The sequence below is a fragment of the Halichoeres trimaculatus genome, unplaced genomic scaffold, assembly GCF_033239565.1.
Source record: "Halichoeres trimaculatus isolate MK-OKI-2021-1 unplaced genomic scaffold, fHalTri1.1 fHalTri1_scaffold_10, whole genome shotgun sequence".
In the NCBI taxonomy this organism is placed as follows: domain Eukaryota; kingdom Metazoa; phylum Chordata; class Actinopteri; order Labriformes; family Labridae; genus Halichoeres; species Halichoeres trimaculatus.
Window position 1 is genome coordinate 6,092,292 of NW_027437187.1, and position 27,796 is coordinate 6,120,087.

General features: G+C 38.3%; 1 protein-coding gene across 2 annotated transcripts; it reads right to left on the bottom strand.

Moving 5' to 3' along the window:
* Window positions 1-289: 289 nt before the first annotated feature.
* ca5a (carbonic anhydrase Va) lies at window positions 290-27,796 on the bottom strand. 2 transcript variants are annotated; one of them, XM_074677518.1, is made up of 7 exons: window positions 27,285-27,796; window positions 14,750-14,947; window positions 11,586-11,704; window positions 9,795-9,890; window positions 9,363-9,425; window positions 7,823-7,981; window positions 290-5,940 (listed from the first exon to the last, which is right to left on the bottom strand). In XM_074677518.1, the coding sequence occupies exons 1-7, from the start codon at window positions 27,424-27,426 to the stop codon at window positions 5,770-5,772; spliced, it is 948 nt and encodes a 315-aa protein (XP_074533619.1). In that variant the 5' UTR covers window positions 27,427-27,796; the 3' UTR covers window positions 290-5,769. The 2 variants fall into 2 exon arrangements, with proteins under 2 accessions (XP_074533619.1, XP_074533620.1); XM_074677519.1 differs by lacking the exon at window positions 27,285-27,796 and adding an exon at window positions 15,054-15,189.

Here is a 27,796-nt window from a genome sequence, read left to right on the forward strand (position 1 = left end):
TCAAATATCACTCAGATTGCATAATAAGTCATTAGTATGTAATTGTCATGAATGCTATGGAATAGAGGAATAACATCAGTAATAAGACAGAGGGGTGTAAAAACAATGTAAATGTGTTTGTAACTGTGATTTACAGGAAATGGTCTGTAATTTTAACAGATTTTTTTCTGTTTTCTTATAAAACAACAAAATGCTAGTAGATTTACAGATATTTTCAGTCATTTTACAGACAAAAAAAAACAAAAACAAAAAAAACAGAATTTTACTGTTATCAACCCTTGATTTTTAAAGTACTTTCTCTGTTTTTTAAAAAAAAATATTACAGAAAAAACTTAAATTACAGAAATGATCTGTAAAATGACATTCTGGGTGTTTTTTTTAAGGTATTATACCTATAATAGTATATAGATGAACCCTGTATCCTCCTCCCTCATGGTTACAATTAACTTAAAAAAAAAAAAAAAAAAAAAACGGTAAAAGCACTGGCAGCAAAGTTTTCAGACAAATACTGTAAAATTACAGTCAAACACTGTAAAAACAAGGAACTAAATGAAATAACTGTTAAAAAACAGTAATGAATTGTTTTTTTGTTTTTGTTTTTTATCAGAGACAAATTGAAAAAAAAAAACAATCTCCAAACAGAACACACTTTCCTCCCATCACTGGTCATTTTGTCCTCCATCAGCAGAGTCTTATATCCTCTGTGTGCCCTCCTCACTCACGGTTACAAAACACCATCACAACAAAAAGTATTTAGCTGTAAAATAACAGTATTTTTCTGCAGAACTCTTTGCATTGTCACTATTTTGAAAGTGTTTGACCGTAATAAATTAGGAATAATCTGTAAAATAATGGTATTTTTTTCTGTAAAATTACATACTGATACTGTAAATCTGCAGACATTTCTCTGGTTTTACGCACGGAGTTTATTCTATACATTACAAACTTGTTGTTGGCAAAAATAGTATTTTCACAGGAAATGACTGTGGATTGATTTGACTGTTTCCAAAAATAAATAATTCATACCATAAAATTACAGAGATTAACTTAAAATAAATTTGATTTGAATGTGTTTTGACTGAATTTATGTTATTTTACAGTAAAACTGTTTTTTTTTTTTTTTGAATGTAGAATCTATTCCTGTATTTTTACAGTTTTTTCATGTTGTTCCATGTTTTTACAGCATCTGACTGTAATTTTACGTTTTTTTGTCTGGAAACTTTGCTGCCAGTGCTTTTACCATTTTTTTTTTACAGTCCAATGTATCAGTAGTAGTAGTACAAACACGTAAATTGAGAGGTATATACACGATTAAACTTACTTCTAAGAATAACTGACCTGAAGCTGGCAGGAGCCGAGCTACCGGGCCGTGGACCGGTACCGATCTGTGGGTCCATTTGTACTGGGCCACACAACTTACATTATTTCAGTTTGATTTCTCATCTGATTCTGAATGATGTTTTTTTTACAAAATGACTGGATTCTCTCCGTCATGCCTGTCTATGACTTATTCTTGAAACCAAAACCCCACAAAATGGACAAAAACAAACACCCTTGAAAAGTTTCTTTAAGCAGGGTTAAAAAAAAACAGTGAGGAGACAGAAGAAGAGCCGGTCCGTGAAAACATTGTCTGACATCAAACCAGTCTCTGGCGCAAAAAAGGATGGGGACCACTGCTTTTGACAACTCCAGCCAACTCCACCTTATTTTTTTAAACTCTGCCATCATAACACTGTCTATTGTCACTGTCTAATATTTCTTTGGGTAACTGAAAATGCCCTAGCATCTTCACACCAACATGGAAGTGAACTGTGTGCAAGGGGCTCATTGCACCAAATAGCTGACAGTTTTAACATGGAAGACATTTAACATTAAAGCATGGAGGCATATGAACCATTGTAAATTAATGACTACTAACACTGTGTGTTTATTCCTGTCACATGGTCTCAAACATGCAGAGTTAACAATCTTTGTTACACATTAATTATAATCAAAAAGTCATCCATAAAACCTTTGATCCTTAAAATATTTCTTTTATTTGACACTTCTGGGTTGAATCACACATAACATCACACATTTCTTGGAGCACAAAGCTGCCCGGCTACACAGAGAGGCCATCCAGGTGGAGCTAAGCATGTTGAAGGGCCAGAGGAGCCGACTGGACCCCTGCTGGGCAGGAATTTGGCTGACCATTGGAAAAATAAATAGCTGAATTAAAGACTGCATCGGCAACATACACCTGCTTAAACATCACACTGAGCACGAGCTCAAGGTATGCAGAGAATGTGGGACAAACACCAGGATGAGAGAAATCTGAAGCACATTCATGGCAGAGAAAGGCCCACTGTGATACATGAGAAGAGGGAATGAACAAAGGAGATATAACCTCCTCAAAGACACGTGTCATGTAAAAAACATCACGGATCATCTCAAACTTTTGTCAGATGCTGTATGAGAGATCCAGACAATGCCACGAAAAAGATCCAACCAAACGTTTGCTCTGGAGTATTCTGACATCCATCGCATCAAAGACACTTTGTAAGACGAATGAAGAAACATTAAGGCAGGTGATGTTTGACAGTTCACCCATAAAACATAGCTGTTCAATGAAGGCAGTTGAATGTTTCCATAGCAACACGAGACACTTGACATTAAATGCATCATTGGTGAATGAAACAAAAAGAAACAGGTTACATTGGTATGTGTTATGAATGCACATTATTTCTGTCTTTCAGCTCTCGTGCTGTCGTCTCATCTTTGATTTGAACATGAACCAAAGACGACAGGCTGAAAAAATCTCTTTGGATGAATGAAGGTTGTATCAGCATAGCTTATTACACACATTCCTCATCTGGATTGAAAACGAAGAGGAAATAGTGACACTGAATCCTGGAACACTGAAAGCTGAGGCTCTGATGACAATCTGCTAAACAACTTTTAAACATTCAAACTTTTGTTGGAGAAGTCAAAGGAGCTGGAGATAAAGACACTTCTTTCAGACACGACTGGTGAGCTGATGCTACCATAGTTATTTGGTCCTGCTGTGTCTGCTTTCTGTTCTGCCTTCATGGGAGATCTCCTTTACGTAGTCTCAGGAGTCTTTACAAGAACCCTGTGTGGTCTGTGAGAAACAGATGAATTCCAGACCACATGGCAAAAACTGAAACCTGAGCAGGTGTTTTTGTCTTATTTTTGGTAAGAACGTCTTTCAATACTTCGTATGAGAAACATCCAACCTCCATGTCCAGAAACATGTTTCATTTCAAGTCATTTACAGACAAAACGAGGTCTCAATTGCTTGTACTGAGTATAAAAATCTGCCAATGGGCTTAGAAAAGTTTCTTGAAATTACAAAAGAGTCCTAATACAGGAAACTTTTCTCTCACCCCAGATTAGAAAAAAAAATCATTAAAAATGATTCGAACCACACTTTTGTCTTTAAATAACTTGATAGACGACTTTTTTTTCTAAAAATATGACATTAACACTTGCTTAATTTCAATTCTTGCAGTGCACAATGTCCTTAATCACATCAGAGTAATGTAGAAATCTTTGCATGCTTGTTCCTCTATTTAAAATGATTACACTGCAAAAAGCTGAAACCTGAGCAAATGTTTATGAGTCGTTTTTAGAAAGAGTTTTTAGTAGACAAAATAGGTCTGAATCTGCTTATGGGGTGAGAAAAATATGCTTCTTAAGTTTCTTGAAATCAGAATAATGTCCTGAAGCACGAAACGTTTTTCTTTACTCATCTGCAGTCTGTTCTAACTCATTACAAGCAATTCAGACATGGTTTTAGTTTTTAAACATTTACTTGGATTTCTTTTTTTTGCAGTGCACCATATCTGAAACCACAGCACAGTAATGTATAAATCTTTTGCATGCCCCTACCCTATTTAAAATTATAATATAGTTTGTCCAGTTAGGTTTTTTCTAGAGGCTTTTCATCCTTTGAAACTGTAACTTAAGGATATGATTGTTCACACGCTGAAGAGCAGCAAACATCCCCGTAACAAACTAAAAACACACAAACCTCTTAAAAATAATGTTCACATGACAGAAGTAATGACACAACAAAAACAAAAACAGATAAAAAAGACTCTCTGATGTAATGACTGAGGAAGGGGTGGGTGATTTTATACTGATGAACTCAACGAGAAACCACCGGGTTTAACTCACTTTGACAGACTGCAAAAAAAAAAAAAAAAAAAATCTAAGCAAGTGTTTATGTCTTATTTTTAGGGGGGGAAAAGTTTTGGACTAAATATGAGCCACATTTAACAAACCAGATCAAATCATGTCTGAATTGCTCGTAATGAGGGAAAACAAAAAGGCCAATGGGGTCAATGGGGTAAGAAAAAGTTTCTTGTATTCAGAGATTATTTTAATTTCAAGAACCTTGATAAGCACATTTTTTCTTATCCCATCAGCAGATTTCTTTTACTTCTTGCAGAAAATCAGACTTCATTTTTTTGTCTTGAAATATCTTGAAATAAAACATAATTCTGGCCATGTCAGTTGAATTTGCCTAATATCAAGTATCATAAGATAATTTTTAGTTAAAAAAATAGAATAAAATAAAAAACCTTACTAAGATTTCAGTTTTTACCAGTGGACTGGGAACTTTTATCTAGCAATTCACTCAAAAAATAAAAAATAAAACCCTTCGAGCTGAGATGAGCGCTTGTGTCTTGGCTTAGGTCCTGTCTGCAGAAAACTGTCGCCTAGGTTACGTGCTGCCCACCCCATGGTTTTTCAATCAAAGAGGCTGAGCTCACTAGCATCTGTTGTGGCTGTTACACTTACAAGTTACAAGCATCTCATACAACTCTACATCAAATCAGAGGAAGTGTCCCCTGAAGAGCCAGACTCCTAAAATCTCTTAAAATCTACGAGGATGTTTTCACAGCTCTGGAGGATCTGAGATAAAAATAAAACCGTTTTGTTTTTTTGATGAAAAGCTACAGAGGAGGAACTCGGCACGTCTGTAGTGTTTTCTGATGTGAAATGTCCTGAAGCTTTAACGTGAAACGAAACCTTTCCCTGTGAGTCTTTCCTGTGGATACAGTAAACAAAGGCACTTCTGGTCTGATATTTATTGTTTCTGCTTCGGTCGGCTACAAAGAGGTATTGCTGTTAAAGTGTCTTTCATCCCCAGGAGAAAAACTCCTCAGAGTGGGATCAAAGTCTCAATGTGCAGTCTCCAGAGCTGGACTGTAATCTCAGAATGCTGTGCCATAAATGTAATGATTAAACACAGGCAGGTGTGTGTGTTTGTATATGTGTGTGTGTGATGAATGATGTTTGTACTTTCTACTCTGCAACCAACTCAATGTCAGCTCAACATTTAAAGACAATGCTTTGACAAACTAAAAACAATAACAGAGTTACTGACCTAGTGTTTTACTTAAAAATTACAGATTCTGGACGTCAAGTCACTAAAATTCTCACTTTTCCACAAAAAAAAAAATGCATTAAAAACAGAGCTCTGACACTTCAGACTCTTTCCCGTAGATAACTGTAGAGTTTTGGCCCCAGGATCCCTCCTCTTCATTTTCAGCCCTAATCATAACAAACACAAAGACATGACCATGTTTTCTTTGCCACCTGTTTGCCCCAAAATCAGAATGTATGTAGGTGACAGACTAAAAGTTCAGAGTCAGAAAACAGAAAGATTTACTGCAGAATAAAAAGTACCACTGGTACTGATGTCGTCTGGTCATTGTGCTTGTTGCTGTGGAAGGGGGAAACGTGGACTGGATCCAGAGCCTAGTGGCTGTGCTTGTCCTCTTCAGCAGATTGCGCCTCCTGTAGGAAGGGAGAGAAGGAGGAGCGAACAGTGCGACCACGGAGAGGCTGCTGCACGCGGAAGTTGTTGACCATACTCTTCTGTACTTCCTCTTCAGCCGAGGTGAAAAGAAGGCTCCGAAAAACGGCCAGCTGAGGAGGGGAAATGAGAGGACAGCGTTAGAGACGGCCTGGCTTCAACCTCAGAAACACTCAAGCATGCAGGTTTCCTGGACCTGCCTGAAAAATCAGTCTTCTACGACATTCATACATGGCTAATTGAAATTTAAACACCACTTTTAAAACTACACAAATTTACATTTTGCCCTTTTGGATCTTAAGATGGTTTGAAACGGAGCCTCAAAGTACAAAATAAAAGAAGTAAGAGCGAGACTAAAAAATGAGTCAGAAATTTGTTGAAAACAATTAAAGTAAAATAGTCTGTTCATCAGCTGATCAAAAGTTCAAGACCCCTGACAAAATCTGCTCTAAAATGTTGATTCAGTGATTTTTTGTCAGGTATTCACTCTGTAGTGACCTCCTGATGGCAGAGGCTAAAAAGCTTTCTGTCTGTGAACGTGGTCGGACTGTTATGCTGCATCAGCAAGGCCTCTCACAACACGCCATCTATACTGAGGTTGGAGCAAAAAAGTCCAGAGGTAGACCCAAAAATATTTCACCAGAGCTGAGCCAGAGGATCTGATTGGCTGTTTGTCAAGACACGAGAGGATCCTCGACCCAGTTTAAGGCTGTTACTGGAGCCGACTGCAGCCCAACAACCATCAGACGATGTCTGAGAGAAAAGAGCTGTAAGAAGAAAACATGTCTTCAAAGTCCTCGTCTCCTTCAACGCCATAAACTCGCCGTTGGGACTTTTTCAGGGAGCAGCCAACATGTGACACTGAAAGGTGAAGAAAGTTTGATTCTCTAAGGAGAAAAAACTGAACCTTGACGTCCTGATGGCTTCAACGTTACTGACATGACCAGGAGATCCCACTGGAGATGTTTTCACAGCGGCACAGTGGAGGGGGCGCCATCATGATCTGGGGCTTTTTCCTTCAATGGACCAATGGAGCTTCAGGTTGGTCAGGGGCGTCAAACGGCGGCTGGCTCTGTGGAGATGTTGCAGGGGGCCTCCTTCATGACTGAGGGCCCTGGTCTGTGTGGGAATGACTGGGTTTTTCAACAGGACAACGCTGCAGGTCACAATGGGCGCCTGACAAAGGACTTCTTCCAGAGGAATCAGCTCACTCTTTAGACCATCCTGATGTTCCCCTGATCTAAATCACTCTGACAACATTTGGGGATGGATGGAGAGGGACGTTTACAGAAATGGACATCAGGTCCAGACAGTGGATCATCCTCCATGAAGACATCCTCATCACTTGGAGCAACGTTCACACAGCCTCCTGGAAACACTCACATCAAGGATGCCGAAACAAACTTTAGAAGTGAAGAGTCCTTTTTATCAAACTCTTATATGTATTTAAGGTTTTACTGAGCAGTGCTCTTAAACTTTTAATCAGCTGGTAGACAGGCTCTTTCAATATAACTGTTGCTTTTGTCTCCCATTTCTTATTTTAGCATCTTGAAACCCTAAGAAACCATTAAAGATCCAACTGTGCAAAATGTTAATTCCGGCAGTTTTTCATCTGTCCTTAAAATTTTAATTATGTGTGTATGAAGAGAAACACTGAAGAAGAGGTTACATTAGGTCACCAGGAGCCCCCCAGTGGTTACAACAGAGTTCAGCTGCACAGCTTTTTTTTTCTTTTTTTTTTTTTTACACTCGAGGTCATTGAGAAGTTAGACGATCAGCTCACTCAGATTTTGCTCAACCCTTCAAAAACAACACAATGTCAAACAATACATAGTTTCTAAAGATTGCCCTCATGTTGTGATGACTAATAATGGAGGATTAGAGCTTGAACTTGAAAATAACCCACACTTCAACAACGCTGAGGTCCAAACAAAGTTTGAAAATGAAGAACTAAATTAGAGACAGTCATGAAAACAAACAAACACACAAACACACCTGGTCATGGCTGACTTCTATGTGCTGCTTCATGACGATCCAGGTGACGGACTCTGTCAGAGGAGGTGTTGTCAGAGAGCCGTGGTATGTCCAGTAGTCATCAATGTTAGAGGGCAGCAGACAGGCAGGGTCGAATCTGGTGAACTCCACTACACTGTCCTACAGACACACACACACACACACACACACACACACACACACACACACACACACACACACACACACACACACACACACACACACACACACACACACACACACACACTCTTAGAAAAGACTGAGCTATGGATTTAGTTGCTGTTGAGGTTGTTGGTATCAGTAAGGAAAATGGCAGTAACCTCTCAGCCTCTGTGAAACAACATATTCCCACGTCAGCCATATTCCTGTGATGTCATAAGGGCATGGCAGCCATAATGAACTTTTATTCTTGTTTTCTTAGCAGTTTACCCCAAATATTTCAGTTATCACCAACCACTGTCATAAATTAACATTTAAAAACATTTTGTGCTTTTCAAATAAATCTGGAGGTTTTTCATTTGTGTCACTGACTGTGTTTTTATTCTCTATCATTCATTTGTTTCCATTTCCTCACAATGGGCTAAAATACCAACCCAGCCCTGGTGTTAAATATGGTGACACCTTAAGTAAGTCAATGTGTATTTTTCAACATTAGAGACTCAGCTTCCCATAAGCACTAGCCCACACTGTCATTAAGATGCAACTCTTGCCAAGGTGTACATTTGTTTCTGCTTTTCTTTGTTCAAGACAACTTTTCCCAGGATGCAAAGCGACAAGGTTATGTATTTATTTGTAGTTACATGGAGTTATTGTTCGAAAGGTGACACTAATTAAACTTTGTAAACTCAGTTTGTAGTTCAGTGTCCAGAAGGTTAACAGACTGTCTGATTAATGTTCCTCAGTAACATGTAACATTAGTGAATCCTGGTTCTGTCCTGCCAGTCATCTACCAATCAGAGCTAACGTAACCTCACTCTTCATTTCATTGATAGACTCTCAAGTTTGAACAGACCACTGCAGAATAACTGCTGACTGTGGGTTGGAATCAGCATTAGCACAAACAGTTTAGCATTTAGCTTGTGCTCTATCTCTCTCCTTTTTATCTTTCTTCTGCTCTTCTGTCCTTTTTCTGTCTGACAGTTAGGCTCCAGTGTCCACCATCACTACAAAAACACAGATCTCTCTTCTCGTTGCTGAACTCTGTCAGCTGGCGTGGTGTTGTCATAGAGACTTTTGGTAAATGTGCCATAAATGAATTTGAGTTCTCCTGGGAAAGTCCACCCAACCACAGATATTGGGAAAGAACATTTACAAGTAACACATTCTGGTGCTGAAAATCTCATTTTAATTCATGAATAACAAGATCACAGATTAAGTCCTCACAGGGACTCGAATTTAAGCAGTTTTGAATGAAAGTAATAGTAGTAATTCAAATTGAGCTTCAACTTGGCACCTTTTTTCATAAACCATCATAGCTCCCTTAAAAAAAGGAGACATGAGGTGTGTGTCTACAGAAACTTACCTTGTGTCTTATAGCAGGAAGAGCATCAACCAGTTTCTGGAGCCCTTCGTGTCTTTTTCCAACCTGCAAATAAAAACGGTTACATTTGGATGACAGTTAGAGTTTCTGTCAAAACTTCACAGGGTTTGATGTTCCCACACTGGACATCAGTTATACTGTTATAACTAGGTTTTCTAGATCCGGACAACCAACTTAAGCCCTATTTTAGGCTGGGGGAAAAAGCCCAGTAAATTTCAAAACTCAGAATCAGTTCACCCTGAACCACAAACGCTGTGACAGGACGGTTAATTATGAATATGTGTACTTAGGAACCCTGATTAGTTACACACTGTTATTCTATTTCTAGGGTCTCAATAGATAAGGTAGTGTTCTAAGTTATTTTTGTTTGAAAACATGGTTTTTATTTCTTCTGCTCATGCGTTTGGGACATACCTTCAGAAAAACGCCGATCACAGCCAGTCCATTCTCCTCCATCACTGCCTCCTCAAACAAACTGTACTTGTTGGAGTTCCAGTGGACCAAATGAAGCTGAGGGCAGAACACACACGCTGTAAGTCTGTCTGTGTGGGTGTGTGTAAACCAGGCATGTCCACAGTCAGGGTCGGGGGCCAACTGTCAGGCCCCAAAGTTTCATCTAACTATGTATTAAACATGTCACTGAAATGAATCATGATCTAAGCCATTTTCTGCCAATGTCTCAAATCATACCAAAGTACATTCTCAAAAACCACTCAAAGAAAAGTTAAACAGAGCATTCATATGTAACTTTGGTGGTTAATAAAAAAAGTTAGAGCAGCTGATTCTTGGTCATTTACATTAACAGATATCACGGTCATTTAACCAGCCTTTGGTTCTTTTGGCGCTGTGGGCAGGATCCAAGTCCCCCCCGACAGACAGCAGGTCCATGCCATGTGGAGCACAGAAAGCTTGTGCTCTTGGCAGGTTAACATTAATGTACAGCGGGGTCTGATATCCACTGCACCCCCTCCTCACTCACGGCTTGAAATGAGTCAATTCAACAGGCTGTAACGTAAACTTTACAAGTAGACATAAAGTAAACTCAATTTTAGACTATTAGTTATATTTACTAACCTTTTTGGTGCAATTGTTTTCCTAGATCCTTTTAAGTGAGCTCCACTTGTCACATTTTTACAGTGCAATTAAGTATAAAAACACCTCTTCAGGTTTTACTTTGAGGTTTTGCAAATTATTGAGTTGAAACAACTGAAAACCTTAAGCTGGACTGACGCAACATGTTGATTTGAGAACAATCAAATTTTTAAGTTAATTTGACTTTATCAATTGTGTTGACTGAACTTATTAACTTCATTTCAAATAACTTAATTTATTTAGATGTGACCAATTGAAGCAATAATTTAAGTTGGTCCAACCATTTTCTTTTTTTCAGTGTGTGTAATCACTGCAAATGTGTTAAGAACTAGAAATGAACTTTCTTTGGCTGATTCTTGTTTTTTCATGTCAAAATATCAATCCTTCTGTACCCAGGCTTGTGACCAGCTAAACTGACCAGAAAGACACAAGTATAAGCATGATTTATCTGTATGCAGTCTCCTGCTCTGGCTGCAGCTGAGAAACAGCTGTGAGTGAGGAGGACTCTGTCTGTGAGGGCAGAAGCAGTGGGTGCTCACACCTGTATATTAAAGCAGGAAACATTTTTCACACAAGGATGTGAATTTATACTCAGTGGATACTTTCCATAAGCAACAATGGAGGGTTTGGTAGAGGATGAAGGCAAACATGTTGAACAGGTAAAGCTTGTTGTTAAATGAGTGTGTTGGAGTCAGGAGGACAACAGGAAAACTCTTTTTTGAGCCTTGAAAACATTGACAGCTTATGTCTCACCCACAGAGAGAACAGGCACCTTCAGTGTAACTCAGCCTCCTCCAGGAAGAGATAAAGATACTTACTAACACAATGCTGGTCTTACAGGGAGGAGACGTTCTGTAACTGTGGTGTTCTTTAGACAAAGATTCACATTTCAAACACAACACCTTGAAAGTCTCTGTCCAACACAGGCTCATGACAAAACAGTGAATATACTTCTTGTTTTATATTAAAGTAAATTCTATTCTATTCTATTCTATTCTATTCTATTCTATTCTATTCTATTCTATTCTATTCTACATAGCAGCTCATAGATTTTCCTGACAGACCCATTAACACATGACCTCATCAGAAAGTGTTAAAGCAGATATAGGGTACCTCTGCAGGGAATAGCCTCCTGTCCAGGGTGTGCTCTGAGCCCCAGGCGTTGCACTCACCCCAGTGGAAGTGAAACTGGCACAGCCTGAACTGGTCTTGAAGGGGGCCCCCTTTCAGAGCTGCAGCAGGGAGAGGGAAGAAAACACACTTTAACAGTGGTTTCTAAAAATGTTAAAACTGTCAGGAGAATCAAAAAAATTTTCTTTAAAAGACCTGGGGCCAAAAAGTCCTGAATAAAACAACAAATATGTCCGATGGAAACTGAATCATTCCAACCATTTTCAGAATGAAAATACAGCTGGGATGAAAAATATTAGAAAGTTTATTTATTTATTTTAAAAAGTCCTAAGTGCTGTTAGAAAGATGAATAAAATTTTAACACAGATTCTTAAAACACCCTAGTTTTATTTTGGATGCTTGTATTATTTCACTTTTACTCACGGAAACAAAAAGATTTTACAAAAAAACAATCTTTAAGCGCGGGAAATCCTTTTGGTCTCAACTGTACTTTTACGAGGCACTAAACGAACGATGTCAATAAAAGTGCCCCGACTGAAAATGAGGGCAGAGAAATGAGCTGTACGGACAGAAATCGCCAGCAGTACTGGCCAAAAACAACTTTGGTTTTGCCATTAGGATGGGCGACTTTGGGGTGCTGGTATAGCCCGGCAGTTTACACAATGAAAAAATAAAATCTTATTAAGTGTTTTTGTCTTATTTTAGGTAAAAATTGTCTTATCACACTTGATATGAGCCACATCTAACGTATCAGTCCAGAAAAATGTCCTGTTTTGAGTTATTTTCAGAAAAAAATGAAGCCCGAATTGCTAATAGCAAGTAAAAAATAAATCTGCAAATGGGACAAGAAAATTTTGCAGAAAAAGTTACTTGAGACTAAAATACTGTTTTAATACAAGTAACTTTTCTCTTGTTCTTCTGGCAGATTTTTATTTTTACTTGTTATGAGCAATTCAGACCTCATTTTTGTCTTTAAATAGAATAAATAAAAAATCAAAGTACGACCCGTTTCTTGGATGATTTTTTTTGTCTGAGCTGAGAGCTAAAATTTGGGTTGTGAGTCTGCTTTAGATACCCCTCTGCTAATGCAGTGAACCCCACAGTGTACGCCGCAACATCCCCCTAGCATCATGTGTCTCAATGGTTCACATTGAGCAGTTAGCTCACAGTGAAACATCAGTGTTTTGCTCTTATTTGTGTTAACACTTACTTTGCAAAACTGTCAGACTTTTAGTCAACCTTTTAAAATATTCTGAAAGGGAGGATGAAACAGAGCTCATCGGACTGTTTTTACTGAAAACACCTGCAGATGACAGCGAGGAAAGTATGGAGAAAAAGACAAAAATCAGCCAATAAAATTTCTCCTCCAGCAGCATCAGCATCTTCAAGTTGTCTGATCTCCAAGTGTAAATGCTGAACTTTGTACTTAATAAAACCTGTTATTGCAGTACATTCTATTGTATTGTGTTGTTATAAAATATTCCTTGTTTATAAGTACAGTTGTCTTGTTTATAAATTTGTTACAATAATATTTATAGTGTTTTTGGGGGTTCCTGAATAGATCAATGGCACTTCACTTCATTTCAATGGGGAAAATTGATCTGATACACGAGTAATTTTACTAGCTCCTGGATCCAGCCTCAAACAGACTCTTTTAAACCAGAGTTCCTGCAGAGGATTGTGGCAGAACTTCACCTGCTTCTAAGGTGTACGGAGAAGAAAAGGAACTTCAGCATCAAAACTTCAATATCAAAAATTCAGTAATAGAAATCTTAGTCCAAACCAACATGTTTCAGCTAATGGCTTCATCAGGGTCATAGTAACAAACAGCTGCTGCTAACAATAAAGAAGTACTTCAAGGAGACACCCGAGACATGGATTTTAATTTCTATTTTTAATATTTCTGGGGTTTTTTCGTGATTTTATCACTTTTTATCACCATACTAAGAGAAAAAGTGAATGATGATGGTTATGTCTTCAGACTTTTTCAGGAGCCATATTTTCCCAAGAAATTCAAATCAAATTTGAGTCTGTTTCAGGATTTGTTCAGGGGATCTAACGTCACTTTACTAGATAACAGAAGAAAAAACAATCTCCTCCTGCTTGAGAAAACATTTTCCTAATATAAACAACCTAAATTTGAAATATATACATATATATATATATATATATATATATATATATATAAGGATCTTTTATATATATATATATATATATATATATATATATATATATATATATATACAGTTAAAAAAAATGTGAACTAAAAAAAAAAAAAAAAGATCCTTATATGAAATGTTTTTTTTCTCCCATCTCTGGTTGGGGCATGTGGACATGTGGCTTCAGACCAACTCTTTGTCCCAGGTTAAGTGTTGAAGGGGAGATAAAGGGGTATGCCAACTTTTTCCAACCAAAAACAGAAAGACAGGCATTTGGGATTTTTTGTTCAAAGAGGACATCTCAATCAATGAGTTTATGTAGTGATAAATTCATCTTTATGATAAATACAAGTTTTGTGAATATGTATTTTTACACATTCTGCTTTCGTTTTGTTTATGTAAAAAAAGTATGTCATTTTTCATAAAACCTTTTCAAAGGTTTTGATTTTAGATCTGTTTCTCGAAGCCAACTTTAAATACATGAAACAGACACTATTCTGATTACCTCCTCTCCACAGGTGAAGCACCACTGTCACATCCCCTAGACTTCTCATTGGACGCTCAACCTGGGACAATGATTGGCGTGAAGCCACACGTCCACATGCCCAACCCACCTGTGCAGAAGCCCTATTGGCTAAACTGAATGTGGATGCACGTGATTGGATGACTAGAGGTTGCAGCTGGGGTTTGAAGTCAGTGAGGGTTTAAGGTGCCGTGATGCTACAGTAGCTCCACATTAACTTTAAGTAGTACATAGACTCATTTAACTTGTTCAACTAGAAAAATGTTGAGAATTGAAGCATGATACTGAAAAACAAGCTTGAAATGAGCTTTGACCAAACACAGTACACCCCACACACACACACACACACACATACACACAAACATACTGAAAAACATCTACTTCCTCATTCTCTGTAGGGCAGCTAATGCTAATAATAAGCACAGATCATTTGTTCCCATAACGTCTCATACACCAACACTCACTTGATTTGTCTGTGGTGTCGTCATACTCAACCAGGAAGGAGTAACCGTTGTTCCAGATTTGTTGGCAGGTCTGTGGGTCGTAGCTGGTTAACAGAGGCTTCAGCTCTGAATCAAAGACACTCTTACGCATAACGATATCAATGGGAGACTGCCGATCACCCCCTGGCACCGCAAGAGGTCCCTGCCACATGGGATGCACTGAGGACAGGAGAGAAGGAGAAAGAAGAGAGGGTCAGATATACAGGATAAAGTAGAACAGGGTGAACAAAGTCTACTACCTATTAAAGCTCAGATAAAAACCTACTTTTCATGTTGTATGCTGCTGCTTCCTGCATTTTTTGAAAGTCCATTTTGAAGCAAAAATAAATCAGAGCTATCTCATAGACTGAATTAAACTAAAATAAGTTTCAGAGCTACAAAGACTGGCACACACTCCTTCTTCTTCCTTAAGCTGTCTGAAAAAAAAAACCTGAATGGAAAAGGAATAACTGAGCACTACTTCCTCTTGCTCTTACTCTTTTTTCTTTAAAGGGGATTGCAAAACTAAGTAAAGAGGGCTGGCTGTACAGTTAGTGACACGCGGAATGTCTTGGCACGCCCCCAGCTCCCTCCCACAGCGGGGAAAGCAGACCAAGACCTCTGACTGGTCAACCTGCCAGCTCGTGCCAAAGTCTGTCAACAGACACGACTCTGAATCACCTGAAACAGCTCTCACTCTTTCCCCTGACACTTCTCTTTCATTCATTTCATCTGGAGAGCAAAAGACAGTTTCTGCATTTATAAAATCTGTTAGTTAAAAAAATATAAAGTCAATTTGACCGAGACTTACGGGAAAAACACTCATTTACAGAAAATGCACCAGGGCAACCAGAAATGACATCAGCAACTTGTTTTTTCCTCTCTTCAGTCATCCAGTGCAGAGCAAAAGTTTCCACTTGGAGCCAGGCTGAACTGGTCCGACAATGAAGTGACCTTCATTTTTAATCTGATTTCAATCTCCCACAAGGGGGCGCTGCTGCTCCTGCTCTTAATGCACTGGTCAGAGAGCTCAACTTAGATGAAAGATTGTACCGAGACTTTTGGCACCCAGGTAACAGAGATCAGCATTTCAGGTCAAAATACTAAACGAAAGTCAACAATTCCCCACTTGTCAGTAAAGGTTGTTTTTGTGGCCACTTTCAGGTGTGGGGGCAGAAATGGAGTTTGAGCAGTTATGAGGTGTGAAGAGGAGAGAAGAAAAGATGTTAAAATGTCTCAACATCCCTATAAAAACGTCATGTTTTTGTGATGTAAAAAATTAGATGGAAAAAAAAATATGAAAAATATTTCTTCCTGTAATCTGACCTATTTAATCTCTACAACTCAACTGAACAATAAAGAAAATCTTTTGGAAGGGAAAAAAACAAAAAAACTCCAATCATGTAGAAAGAGACCCACTATACCCCTGACCAGCCAGGTCAGCTGACCAATAGAGGGAGCTATGGTGCCACTGTCACTAGAGGAGAGTGTTTCTTTTATTTCTATTTTATTAAAAAGAACCAAATTTAGTTTTATAAATATAAATACATATAATTTTCTTTACATCAAAATAAACATGACTATTGTGTAAAGATTAACTTATCACTTTTACAATTTTCTATAATTGTCAGATATTTCAGTGTTTCTTGCTCAGACTTTGCATTCTTCAAAATAACCTCCTCACGCTTGAACAGCAGCATGGCATTTACAAAGCACTAGTTCAACAAGTGTTGTCAGGTATGTACCAGGAATTACCTTACAAGCTTTCTTAAATTCACTAATAAGACACTGCTGATTTGTGAGACACATTTTTATGACTCCTCAATCTAATTCATCCCACACAAGCTTAACTGGAGAGACGTCTGGAGACTGAGGGGGCCAAACCCTCTTTTGGTGAAAATCCCCTTCTTTTTACTTATGACCCAAAGGTCTAAGTCCATCTGAAACTGCATGATGCTGGAAGATACAGCCAAAACGTCACTGTGTTGAGGCAAGGGGATACACCCTCCAAATAATTAATCCACACAGGGACAACCTGTCAAGTTTTTCTTCAGAATCAAGCAACAAAAAGTTGAGGAAAGTGTTATAAATACTGTGATATCGATACATGGACTGTGCTAAAGCAAATTATTATGGTCTTGAGTTAAACATCTGATGTCTGTTAAACAAGGAACAGACATGTAGTTGTTAACTGTCTATTACAAAAATTGATTTATAGACTAGCTGCTCTGAAGGGTTTATCATTTGAACTTATAAATAGAATAGAATTCTATAATCTTAAGGGGAAACAATATCTGTGCAGCATTAATGCTGCAAACTGAGGTGTGAAAGATTGGTGAAGCTTTTAAAATTTAATCAGCAAAAGATTTTTGGTTACCCCTCTCACCAGGGCCTATATAGATAAGAAATCTGTTCACCTGTACCATGTCATACTGGTGTGTCCATTGTTGCCAAGTTTGATTTTAACTTTTGTTAAATAACTTATTGTTTTGTTCTTTTTCCTTTTTGTTTAAGAAGTCTTATTTTTTTCTTTTTCCCTTACCCTTTTCTTACTAACTTTTGGTATATATATATATATATATATATATATATATATATATATATATATATATATATATATATATATATATATATTCTTCTGTTTGGTGTAAAATTGCTAAATAATTGCTAAAATTATTGTACTAAATATACAAAATGTCAAAAAAATGTTCATCACAAATATATATATATATATATATATATATATATATATATATATATATATATATATATATATATATATATATATATATATATATATATATGTATATATAAAAATTTTTTTTTTTGTTACTGTGTCCCCAAAAAACTACATTAAAGGCTAACCTGTCTTTGAGAGAAGAAGAAAATGATGTAAAGGAGACATTACAACAACTTCCAACTCTACCTCCCCTCTGTACCATGTAACCTGTGTGATGAACCTATACTGGCGTGAATGTATCAACGATGTGTTGATCTGCAGTACTCCTGCAGTCAGAAGAGATGAACTATATGGCCCATGACCAATGTGTGCTGAGTCTGTAAATGTTGTTAATACAGGGAGCACGGTACAGATCAGCAGACCAATCACATTTAGTTATATTTTGGAGAAGGTGCACGTCAGGCAATGTTATGCTAATGACAGCGTAGGGTATGCCACTTAGCCCAGGCTTTCAAGTCATTCTGCACTCGACTCGTTTTAAAATAATAACCCTTCATATTGTGTGTTGGTGATGTGAGTCGTCCCACATAAGGTTAGAAGCTTAAATAGTCAAACAACAGAGAGAGGAAGCATTTGAGCCTCGTCAGCGACAGGACATCTCTCATCATTGAACTCTCCCACAGCCTCATCAGTGTCTGCTTGCAAACAGCGCAGGAATGTATTCTGCTGAACCTGAAATGCTTGTCTGGGAATGAAGGGATGTGGTGTTAGCAGCAGCTCTGCTCAGCCAGCCATTAGGGAGCTAAAGTGTTAAAATTAAACCAAATTTTAAAGAGCTTAATGCAGGATGAAAATAATACATAATATTGGTGATTATATTTTTTATTGATATCTATGTAAGATCAAAATAGTCATTCAAACAAGAAGAATGAACAGGATTCCTATCATTGATCAAATTTAAAAAAGAAAAATCTCTACATTTAACCAAGGTGGCAGGAGCAGGAACTTTGACGTGTGGGATTCTAGTTTGAGAAGCCTGAAACCATTGGAGGCCAATTACTTGTACAGAATAGTGTCGACTTTTAGAGATGATTGTCTTACAGGTGTAAAAAATGCTTTCAAATTGATGTACAAATTTTAAGCCATTCTGTCTCCATACTGCTGTTAAGAATCCCCTTTAAAACAGCACATACAGGGCGCAGATATAGCCTGGTCTAGGTCATGCCCCATGAGGTTGGTCTGGGCTCGTGTCTATTTCAACCCTCCGCCTGTGCACGCATGTCACTCCCCACTCTCACCTTGTTTCCTGCTCTGTCCACTGTCCTGTCCTCTCTGATTAAAAGCAGATTTTTATTTTTTTTTAAATATCAAAAACACCCAAATAAACATCTGCACCTGCTATATTTCTTAGTTAAACTAAGGGGTCATTTAAAAAAACAACGGTTTTAGGGTAAAACGCAAAAGTTTTGTTGTGTTTGTTCAGCTTCGTGTTTACACAGAAACGGCGATTCAGCCGACCTAAAACACCAACGTTTGAGAACAGCCTCCAGAGTGGGATTTTTCTGAAATGCTGCCCACAAACAGCAAGCCGGCGTTTTCAGTGGTAATGCTGACGTCACACTCCGCTTTGCGTGAGTGCATACAACAGGACAAGAGTACCGTTGGTAAGATCATCGTGAACTACCATGTTGTCCTTGTGCTGCTCAATCTGCTGAATCTGCTGACTGTCTTTCAACAAAATGTGCAAAATCTGTTGCTCCACTTTTTTACTTAGAATTCACCAATACACCATATGATCAGCTCAAATCTACTTCAGTGGAGCTCTATCAAAAGCTGCTTCTGGACAAGACAGTTATAGCGCCAACTACAGGTCTGGCATGCTTACTACAGCGTTTTCAGTCCCTCAGTGTTTCCGTGTAAACTCCGATTTTTTTCACTGCGTTTTTGTGTTTTTAGATGAAACATTGTCATGTAAATGGGGCCCAAGTATCCCACTGAGTACGCAGTAGAGAGAATGTTTCAGAGGTCACTAAAGAAAACAATAACATGAAAAATGCAATAAAATCTTATTGTTCTCTAAAAGGCCCTGTGATTAATTAATAAATGATCTTAAAATAGTCTCATGTTTATATATCTGCCTGTAACTAATCCATGATTCAAAATGAGGTTATCCATTTCTTAGTATCTGTGGTTGGGTCGGATTTTCCCAGGAAAACATGAATTCATTCACAGGTAAATGGTGCTAATGGGACTGAGTCTTTATCCCAGATAAACACCATCGACTCTTAGAGTGAGTCCTCAGCACCTTGAATTTCTAGTGACACAGTGTAACGTACTTGAGAGAGATTTACTTTATTGAAAAGCTATCTATATGACTTTCTCACTATTTCTTTAAAAACATCTGGAAAAATAGAAACTTTTTTTTTTTTAGGGATGGAATGTTAAATGTGTTTTCCTCACTGGGTTCGGGGCGCATGTGCTCCATACGATTCATGTTTTTCTTTTTTCTTCAGTTTACAGCTCCGATCAGACACAAGGCGAAGGATACAGTGGAATAGTTGAGGGGAAGTGTGTGTGTTGTTTACATGATGAGCGGAGAAGACAGAGTCAGAGGGTTTACCTGTGTTAACTGCAAATAAACACGACGTTCATTTGGTTCCGACAACTTTATTCCACCACGGCACGACGCCAACCACAAACAGGACTTGACATCCGACTGACCCCTCTCAAACGAGCGCCCTCGCGTGCACAAACCCTGTCACTGCAAGGATGGGTAAACACATGTTCCACCATATGGAACATGGCACAAGACAATACATGTTAACAACCTGTGGCGTTGTGTCACGGAGCTCTGTAGATTCAGTGTGAGCTCTGACGAAAGCAGTAAGAAAGTGGAGGATAAAACCACGACTGAGTGTTTTCAACTTAGAGACTTTGTTGCTACATTTAATGACTTTTCAGGCCTCTCTGATGAGTTTTTTAAAGACGACAACTCTTGTGACTTTTCTGGAGTTTGGAGAATCTGAGGTTAAAGCGTGTGTTGATCTCCTCAATAATCACGCAAGTGTGTGTCTCATTATGGTCACTTCTGCTGGTCCCCAGCCCAGATAAAGGAGGAGGGTTGATATTTACACATAAAAAAAAACAAGAATGGACAAAGGAAAGTTAATTAGTAGTTGTAAACACATTTATGATGTGTTTTACCTGATTTCTGTCTCTCCCACATTATTTCTCTCTCCTACAGAGTCCATGACAATTACATGCTAATGCATATTTCTGCAAATTAAACAGCAGTGTCATTTAGTGACTTTTAGTGACTTCTGGGACAGCCAATAGAGACTTTCCTTACTGAGGAGTAGAGCTGAAACCATTACTTAAATGATTCAAGGTACTCGATTACAAAAAATGCTGGAGGAATTTTCTCCGCCACGAGGAATCATTTAATTTTAAAAAAGATCAAAGAGTGGTATCTCAAATAGAGCTGACGCTATATTTAGAGAGTTTTCAGACCCCTTAAGCTACCTCTTTTTCAAAATAACGACTGGCAACAAATCTAGCTTCTTTTCTGGAGTTTGGAGACTGATATGAAAGCATATATTGATCTGCATCAGCCGCTTCTCCACAAGCAGCAAAATTACTTTATTTTACACTTGCTTGAAACAAATTTTCAATTGAAAAATAACTGCCCTCCAACTAAACAAATGTGTTTTATCTGATTACTCTATTAATCGATGGAATTTTCAGTATTATACTTGAATACTAAAATATTCGATAGCTGCAGCCCTACTGAGGTGTTGGCGTGTTGAAACTAGCAATGTTTCACTCAGCTTTCATGATGTTTGAAATGGGAAACAGACTCATTCTTTCAACTTTTTCAGGACTATACATGACAGAATTGATTAAAAATAATCTGTTCAGGGTGGATTGGTAAAAATATGGTATGGTAAAAATAAAGATGCTAAAAACAACAATGTACACCGAACCGAACTGAAAACCATGACCATAAAACAGTGATAAGAACCGAACCATGGCTTTTGTGAACTGTTCCATCCCTACTGTTCCCTGTCAATACACACTAAGCCCAAGGTGAGGAAGGATTATCAGGCACAAAACACACAAACCTCCTGGTACTAGCTCCAGGGGTTTGTTTGTTCTCTTATATAGAGCACTTGTTTTAAAAAAGAAAACACAGTGCTGATAAACAGAAATATTTTATCTGACATCAGGATCAGTTTGTTAAGAGATCTTACATGTAAGTTTCAGCAATGTGACAAAAGTAGGACAGAGTTCTTCAGCTTCGAACAATCAGCTCACTATGGTTACAGCACTTCAACCTCAGCAGAGTGAAAAATACCTCTGAGACTAATGAGACAGTGGACCAGGTTGCTATAATTCCAATTCAGTCTTTTTCTACCTATTTCTTACATGTTGTTTGACTAAGCTGGGAAAGCCCTGTGCTTCCTTACATACACGTGATTCCCAGTCTTTCCAGTCTGGACTCTGTGGGGCTAAAGTTTGCACGAGATGGTAAACAAGAGCAGCTTAAAGGGTGTGGTGGTAAGTTGTTGAGACCTGTCTGGCAGGTTCAAAATCCATAAAAAAAAGCATGTTACAGGTTTTTCATGTCAGGAAAGTACACACTCTTTATGTTACAGTTTGAATGATCCACTGAGAGCTGTCAGCTGCTTCATAAACACACAGTGTTAGGAAGAGTGAGTTTAATATATTTCATTGTTTGATATATTCACCTACCCTGAATGTGGATGGGAGTCATTTTTCATTAGGGACACTAATTTCAAAGGCAAACTCTGCACTATTTATTGGGCTGTAATACAATAGATATAATGTAAACTCTAAAAGTCGTCCCAATTCTAAAGATGATACCAGTTATGTCAAACACAAGAATCAATTCTTTGAGGAGTGACTGAATACACAAGAAAATGTGCAATTTTTTTTGGCTGTGAATCTTTTTGTAACACTGAGAACAATTTATTTTTCATAACATAAATCCTATATTGTTACTGGTACTATGGGTTGACTGTTTTATTACATCCCTATGTGGTTATTGTTGATTCAGAATCCCTAACCAAAACCATCAACAACTTGTGCCTCGACCTGCACAACTCCTCTCTGAGCCCCTCCACACACTTCAGGAACCTTGGGCCCATTCTTAACAGACACCTCACCTTTGAAATATTGCCTGTCTTAGCCCATAACACTCCTTTTCTACCGCTAAATACTACTTCACACATTGATCCAAACTTGACTAGCGCTTTAGCATTCTGTATGGTTCGTCTCAAAAAGTTCAAAACAAATTTTGATAAATCCAGAACTCTGCTGTCCGCCTGCTCACCCACATGCTCACAAGATCACATCACCCCTGTCCTCCAAAACCTCCCCTTCAAAGTCCCCCTCCCGACCCACAAAGCACTCCATTGCCATGCCCCTATCTATCCAACCTGCTCCACTATTACACTGGCTGTTTTCCAAACCGCCTACTACACCAGCAGTGCCTACTATTTTGGCTGAAATTCAGTATGTAGTAGTTGGTATGCGAAAAACCAAGTGGCAACCTCCGGTCTAAGAATATGAGACAATGCGGAAGTGCTAAAATCTGCTGTTTGTGGAGTGTTTGCTTGAGGCTGGCTCCAGAAGTCACATACACACCAAGCCAAAAAAAAGCTGTTTTCAAAGCAGAAATGAACCTATTTACAGCCTGGTTCAAAAAATGTCTCCTGTCTGAGTCGCTAATTTTACTACCAGCTCCCACTGTACGTGGGTGAATTTTTTTCTAACGTTCAGAGGATAATGAGATTGCAAGCTCCCCCAATAAGAGGAACAGCTGAGGGTCACGTGACGGCCGGCGCCCTATGGCTGCAGGCGAAGCCCTTGCCACTACCAATATGGCCGCGAAAGCCAATGTGCTCCCTCTTCCGTTTCAGAAACAGACCGGTGACGTCGGCGAGACTACGTCCATGTTTTATACAGTATATGGTGAAAACTTGCAAAATCTGCAGTATACTAAAAATCCCCTGATGTCCTACTGATCCAGGAAAATTTTTCAGTATGCAACAGACCAGTCTACCTGGCATACTGTTTCCCACAATGCATGGCCCTGACGCTCTTTGTCTATGCGGGTATTGTCTATACCGCCATCTACTGGAATGAGTCGGCATTACAACTACAACACAACACTAACATTATAACATTAGTGTTGTGTTGTAGTTAAAATGCCTACATCTCACAGACGTAGAAACACGAGTAAATCTTGTCACTTCCAGCTGTAAAAGAGGTGATTACTTCTACAAATTCATTAAAGCCCATATAAACTACTAATTCACTTTTTAAACCATACGTGCATTAAATAGAAGTGGTTTTTACATCAGCTGTAGAAGTTAAAATTCCTTTCAGATTTATTTTCAGTGAAGGATATAACTTTGGTGTAGGATTAGAAATCAAGTATGATGATTCTGTTTGATATGATTAACAAAATAACTAAAAGGCCGAGAACTGCCCATAGACTGTTTTGTACATTTATAATAAAGGCAAAAAAAAACATCATCTGTAGCTCCACTTTTGAAACTGTAAACCAGAGTAGTATGCTACAAAACAGACCCAACAGAACAGTTAGACTACATACTACAAGCAAAAGCAGTAGGTAGTATGTAGTGCCTTCTACAAACCACAGAGCGCAGAGAAGAGGAGCTGAATAAGGACAGTTTAATGTTTACTACACCAACAGGCAGAGAAGAACTCATCACTGTGAAACAATAACTGACAGAGTGGGACTATCTTTTTAAAAAACCAATACACATAAATCATTTAAAAGCAAATAATCTTTGGATTCATGTTTTTTCACTGTGTCTGTGTCTTTAAAGGAATCCCAACTTGAAAGGCGTAACATTACCTTCAGCTCTCAACAATGTGTCTAAACATACTAATCCTTCGGATGTCAGTTTCAACAGGCTCCTACACAGCTAAGGGATCATAGATCACTCTTTGTTTTATGCTTGCCATACTTCAGGTGAGCATGTGATTTCCTCGGTCAGAAGCTGAGTTTGCTGCCACATTCACCACTGTAGATAACTGACCACTGATCATCTGGTATCAAGACACAAATCTGCCCTCCAAAGGCAAAACGCAGTAACTACACATTTATTCAAAACTGAACTAAGACTAGAAATATCATGTGTGACATCTACTTTATCATCTGACGACAAACTATGTGCTTTTTCTTAAATAAAGGGTGTCAAATTTGCAGTAACTGCATGTACTGGGAGTAATGGGGATGTTAATTGTGATTGGATAAATAAGCTAAAACTAGAGATAGACCGATATGGATTTTTCCAGGCGATACTGAGTATTTATAGTAGGGGTGCACGATATTGGATTTTTGCCGATATCCGATATGCCCATATTTCGAAACCCCTTTTGGCCGATACCAATACCGATAATCACAAGTTTGTTTGTTTTTTTCACTGTAAAGAAAGTTAAGTCTATCCTGTACTGGAATTTATATGTTACTCTTATTGTGACAGTCTTATTTGTTTAAGAAACACACATAAAACAAGACAAAAAACATTTGATTTTACCATAAATAAGAAATGTATTATTTTTTTCAAACTCAGAACATTCAGTATTGAAATACAGAAAAATAATTTCTTTAGATCACATGAACTTTAAATGTACAATGTATTTTTAAACATAACCAAGTTGCATTTGATTATTTTAGAGCTACTGTAACAACCTGGTGACAGACACAGAGCTCTGCAGTGCAAATAAATGAAGTGCTACATTTTATTTAAGGAGCTTATTTTTCAGATGGAAAGTAATAATAATCCTAACTGAATAGCGCCTTATCGGCTGTGCCTATCGGCAGAAATTTTCATATCTGCAGATACAGATAAACGCATTTTTAAGCTTTTATCAGCCAATACCGATATTGTGCCGATAATATCGTGCATCCCTAATTTATGGTCAAGGAGGCCGATATCCGACATTTGAAGCCGATATTAATTTGCAGTCAAAGTGCAAATATTGGTGTCAAAATTTTGAATAATACAAATTTCAACACTTAACTCCATTCAAATGCCTTCAAGCGTATGTTTATTAAATAGCTCCCAGGCTTAGCAGCATGTTTTATAAAGTTAAATTAATACATAAAAAAATAAATAGCAAAACTTTTCTACAGTAAATAAAGTTTCCAAAATTTCAATGTTACTACAATAACTGTAATAACTACACTGCTGATTGGCTGACTCCCAAGCCATGGCTCTGCTTGTAACCAATCAGATGGTACTGTGGGTGGAACAGTGCTGGGGACTGAGTAGTGACTGCAGACAGCGGAGCAGCTGCATCGGAGCTGCAACAACACAGTTTTAAATTTGTTTCTTAATAGCTGTAGGATTAAAAAAAGGCTGATGCTGATATGTGTCAAAATGCCAAATGCTGGCCCCGATAGTAGGCCCGGCCAATAATCAGTCTAGCCCTAGCTAAAACACAACACAACTTCAAACTAAACCAATGCCTGTCTCATTTCCAACAAAAGAAACACTGAAATGTTGGCTAAATTTGCCTGACGTCCTGATAAGCACCTTTTTTAAGGTAGCACAAGCAAATAGTATGACCTGATCATCTTATAATGAATAAACTGGGATAAGAAAAATCTTTATGTAATGTTTCCTGAAATAAGGGGTTGAGTTTTAATGAGTAATATCTTTAAGAAACAAGCAGATCAGGTCGTCTTTTTGACTCGTGCCAGCTTGAAATTTAACATGCCAGGTGAATGCAGCTTATCTTAAACCCAATGAAACATTCTGTACAACAAATGCTTACTTGTATACTTCAGTACAGCAAGAAAACACACTGTACAAAGAGAGAATGTGACTGGTGTGAGTGAGAAGTAAAGTATTAAAAAAAATTCTAAATAGGGGTGAGAAAAGTTTGTTCTGACAGAACTGAAGAAAGAAGAAAAACTAACGTGTGGTAGATACAGCACTTCACCTTTGGAACACCTATAGGTGTCACAAGTTTTCTACTGCAAAGTACTGTATCTGTGATTTTGGGGTCAAAGGTCAAATTATGGTGATGGTTTTTATCCATAAAAACAGAATATACTGTAGGAAAGAAAATCAAATGAATGCATTAATATTGCTCTAACAACAACAAATTTGTCTGGATGAACCAAAAACTTCAGAGCCATTTGTCTGAGTTTCACTGTTTGTGTAGTCCCTGCACTTTTGTTTTTGTGGGGCAGAATAAAGGGACAGCTTTGATTTCATCAGTCTGTGGTAACAACACAATGATGTTTGAGCACACCCAGAGACTGACTGATTTTCACAGAAATCACTGAAAGAAATAATCCACAAATAGGGCATCTATTGGTTGTTTCAATGACAATAAATATGTCAGTAAGAGCTGCTGGGCCCTGGTCATTAAAAAAAATCTAATGTGTCTCTCTTTAAAAAAAACTCCTGTCATTTTTGTCTTGATTGAGAAACGTGGAGCTCGTTCTCTATCACTATTTTCTCATCCAAGTCAACAAAAGAGCTGACTCCTAATCCAGTGACGAGTCAGATCCGGTCCATGTTTTCCCAGCTGTCGCCATACACGTTTTTCATTCGAAAACATAACTGTGTGGTATTAAATGTTGTACATTATCGAGTCAAATTCAATCTTAAATACCAATAAAACAAACCCCTGCACATGTAGACATAGTGCCCGTATTGTAATACCAGAGACCAGAGCGTCCCCTCCATCAGTGTTGTGATGCTGTTTACACATATCGACATGCCTGACACAGCTACACAGACACACGGATTACCCACAGATACTTACTCTGCGACAGCACATATTTGCTGGAGCACGCCGTCAGGTTACATCCCCTGTGTGGAACATTCCGGAGACTCTTGGCGTTTCTGACGAGGTTTCGGTGAAACTGGGAAGCCAGTGGTCGCAGCACCGCTGACAAAACCACCATATTGATCAAGCTAACGTTATCAGCTTCACAACAGTCGAGTCCTGAAGATCCCTTTCCAGTGGTCTGTCGTCGTGGACCCGGAGTGTCTTTTCACTCCTTAACCGAAGCCGTCGATAGGAAACTGTAGCTGCTGTTCCTGCTGCCTGTTTGTCTGTCACTACCCTTTTTTTTGACAGTGGGCGGAGGAATAGGCAGGCTTTGACTCCACACACTCAGGAGACTACTTCACCGAAGAGGAAGCGATATGTTTGAACTCAACTCGACGTCGTCCTCTCCGCCACAGACTCGCATTGATTCACCGGGTGAAGTTGGTAACGCCGACGGTTGCAAAACACTAACGTCCCAGATCAGGATGAAGAGGGAGTTGACC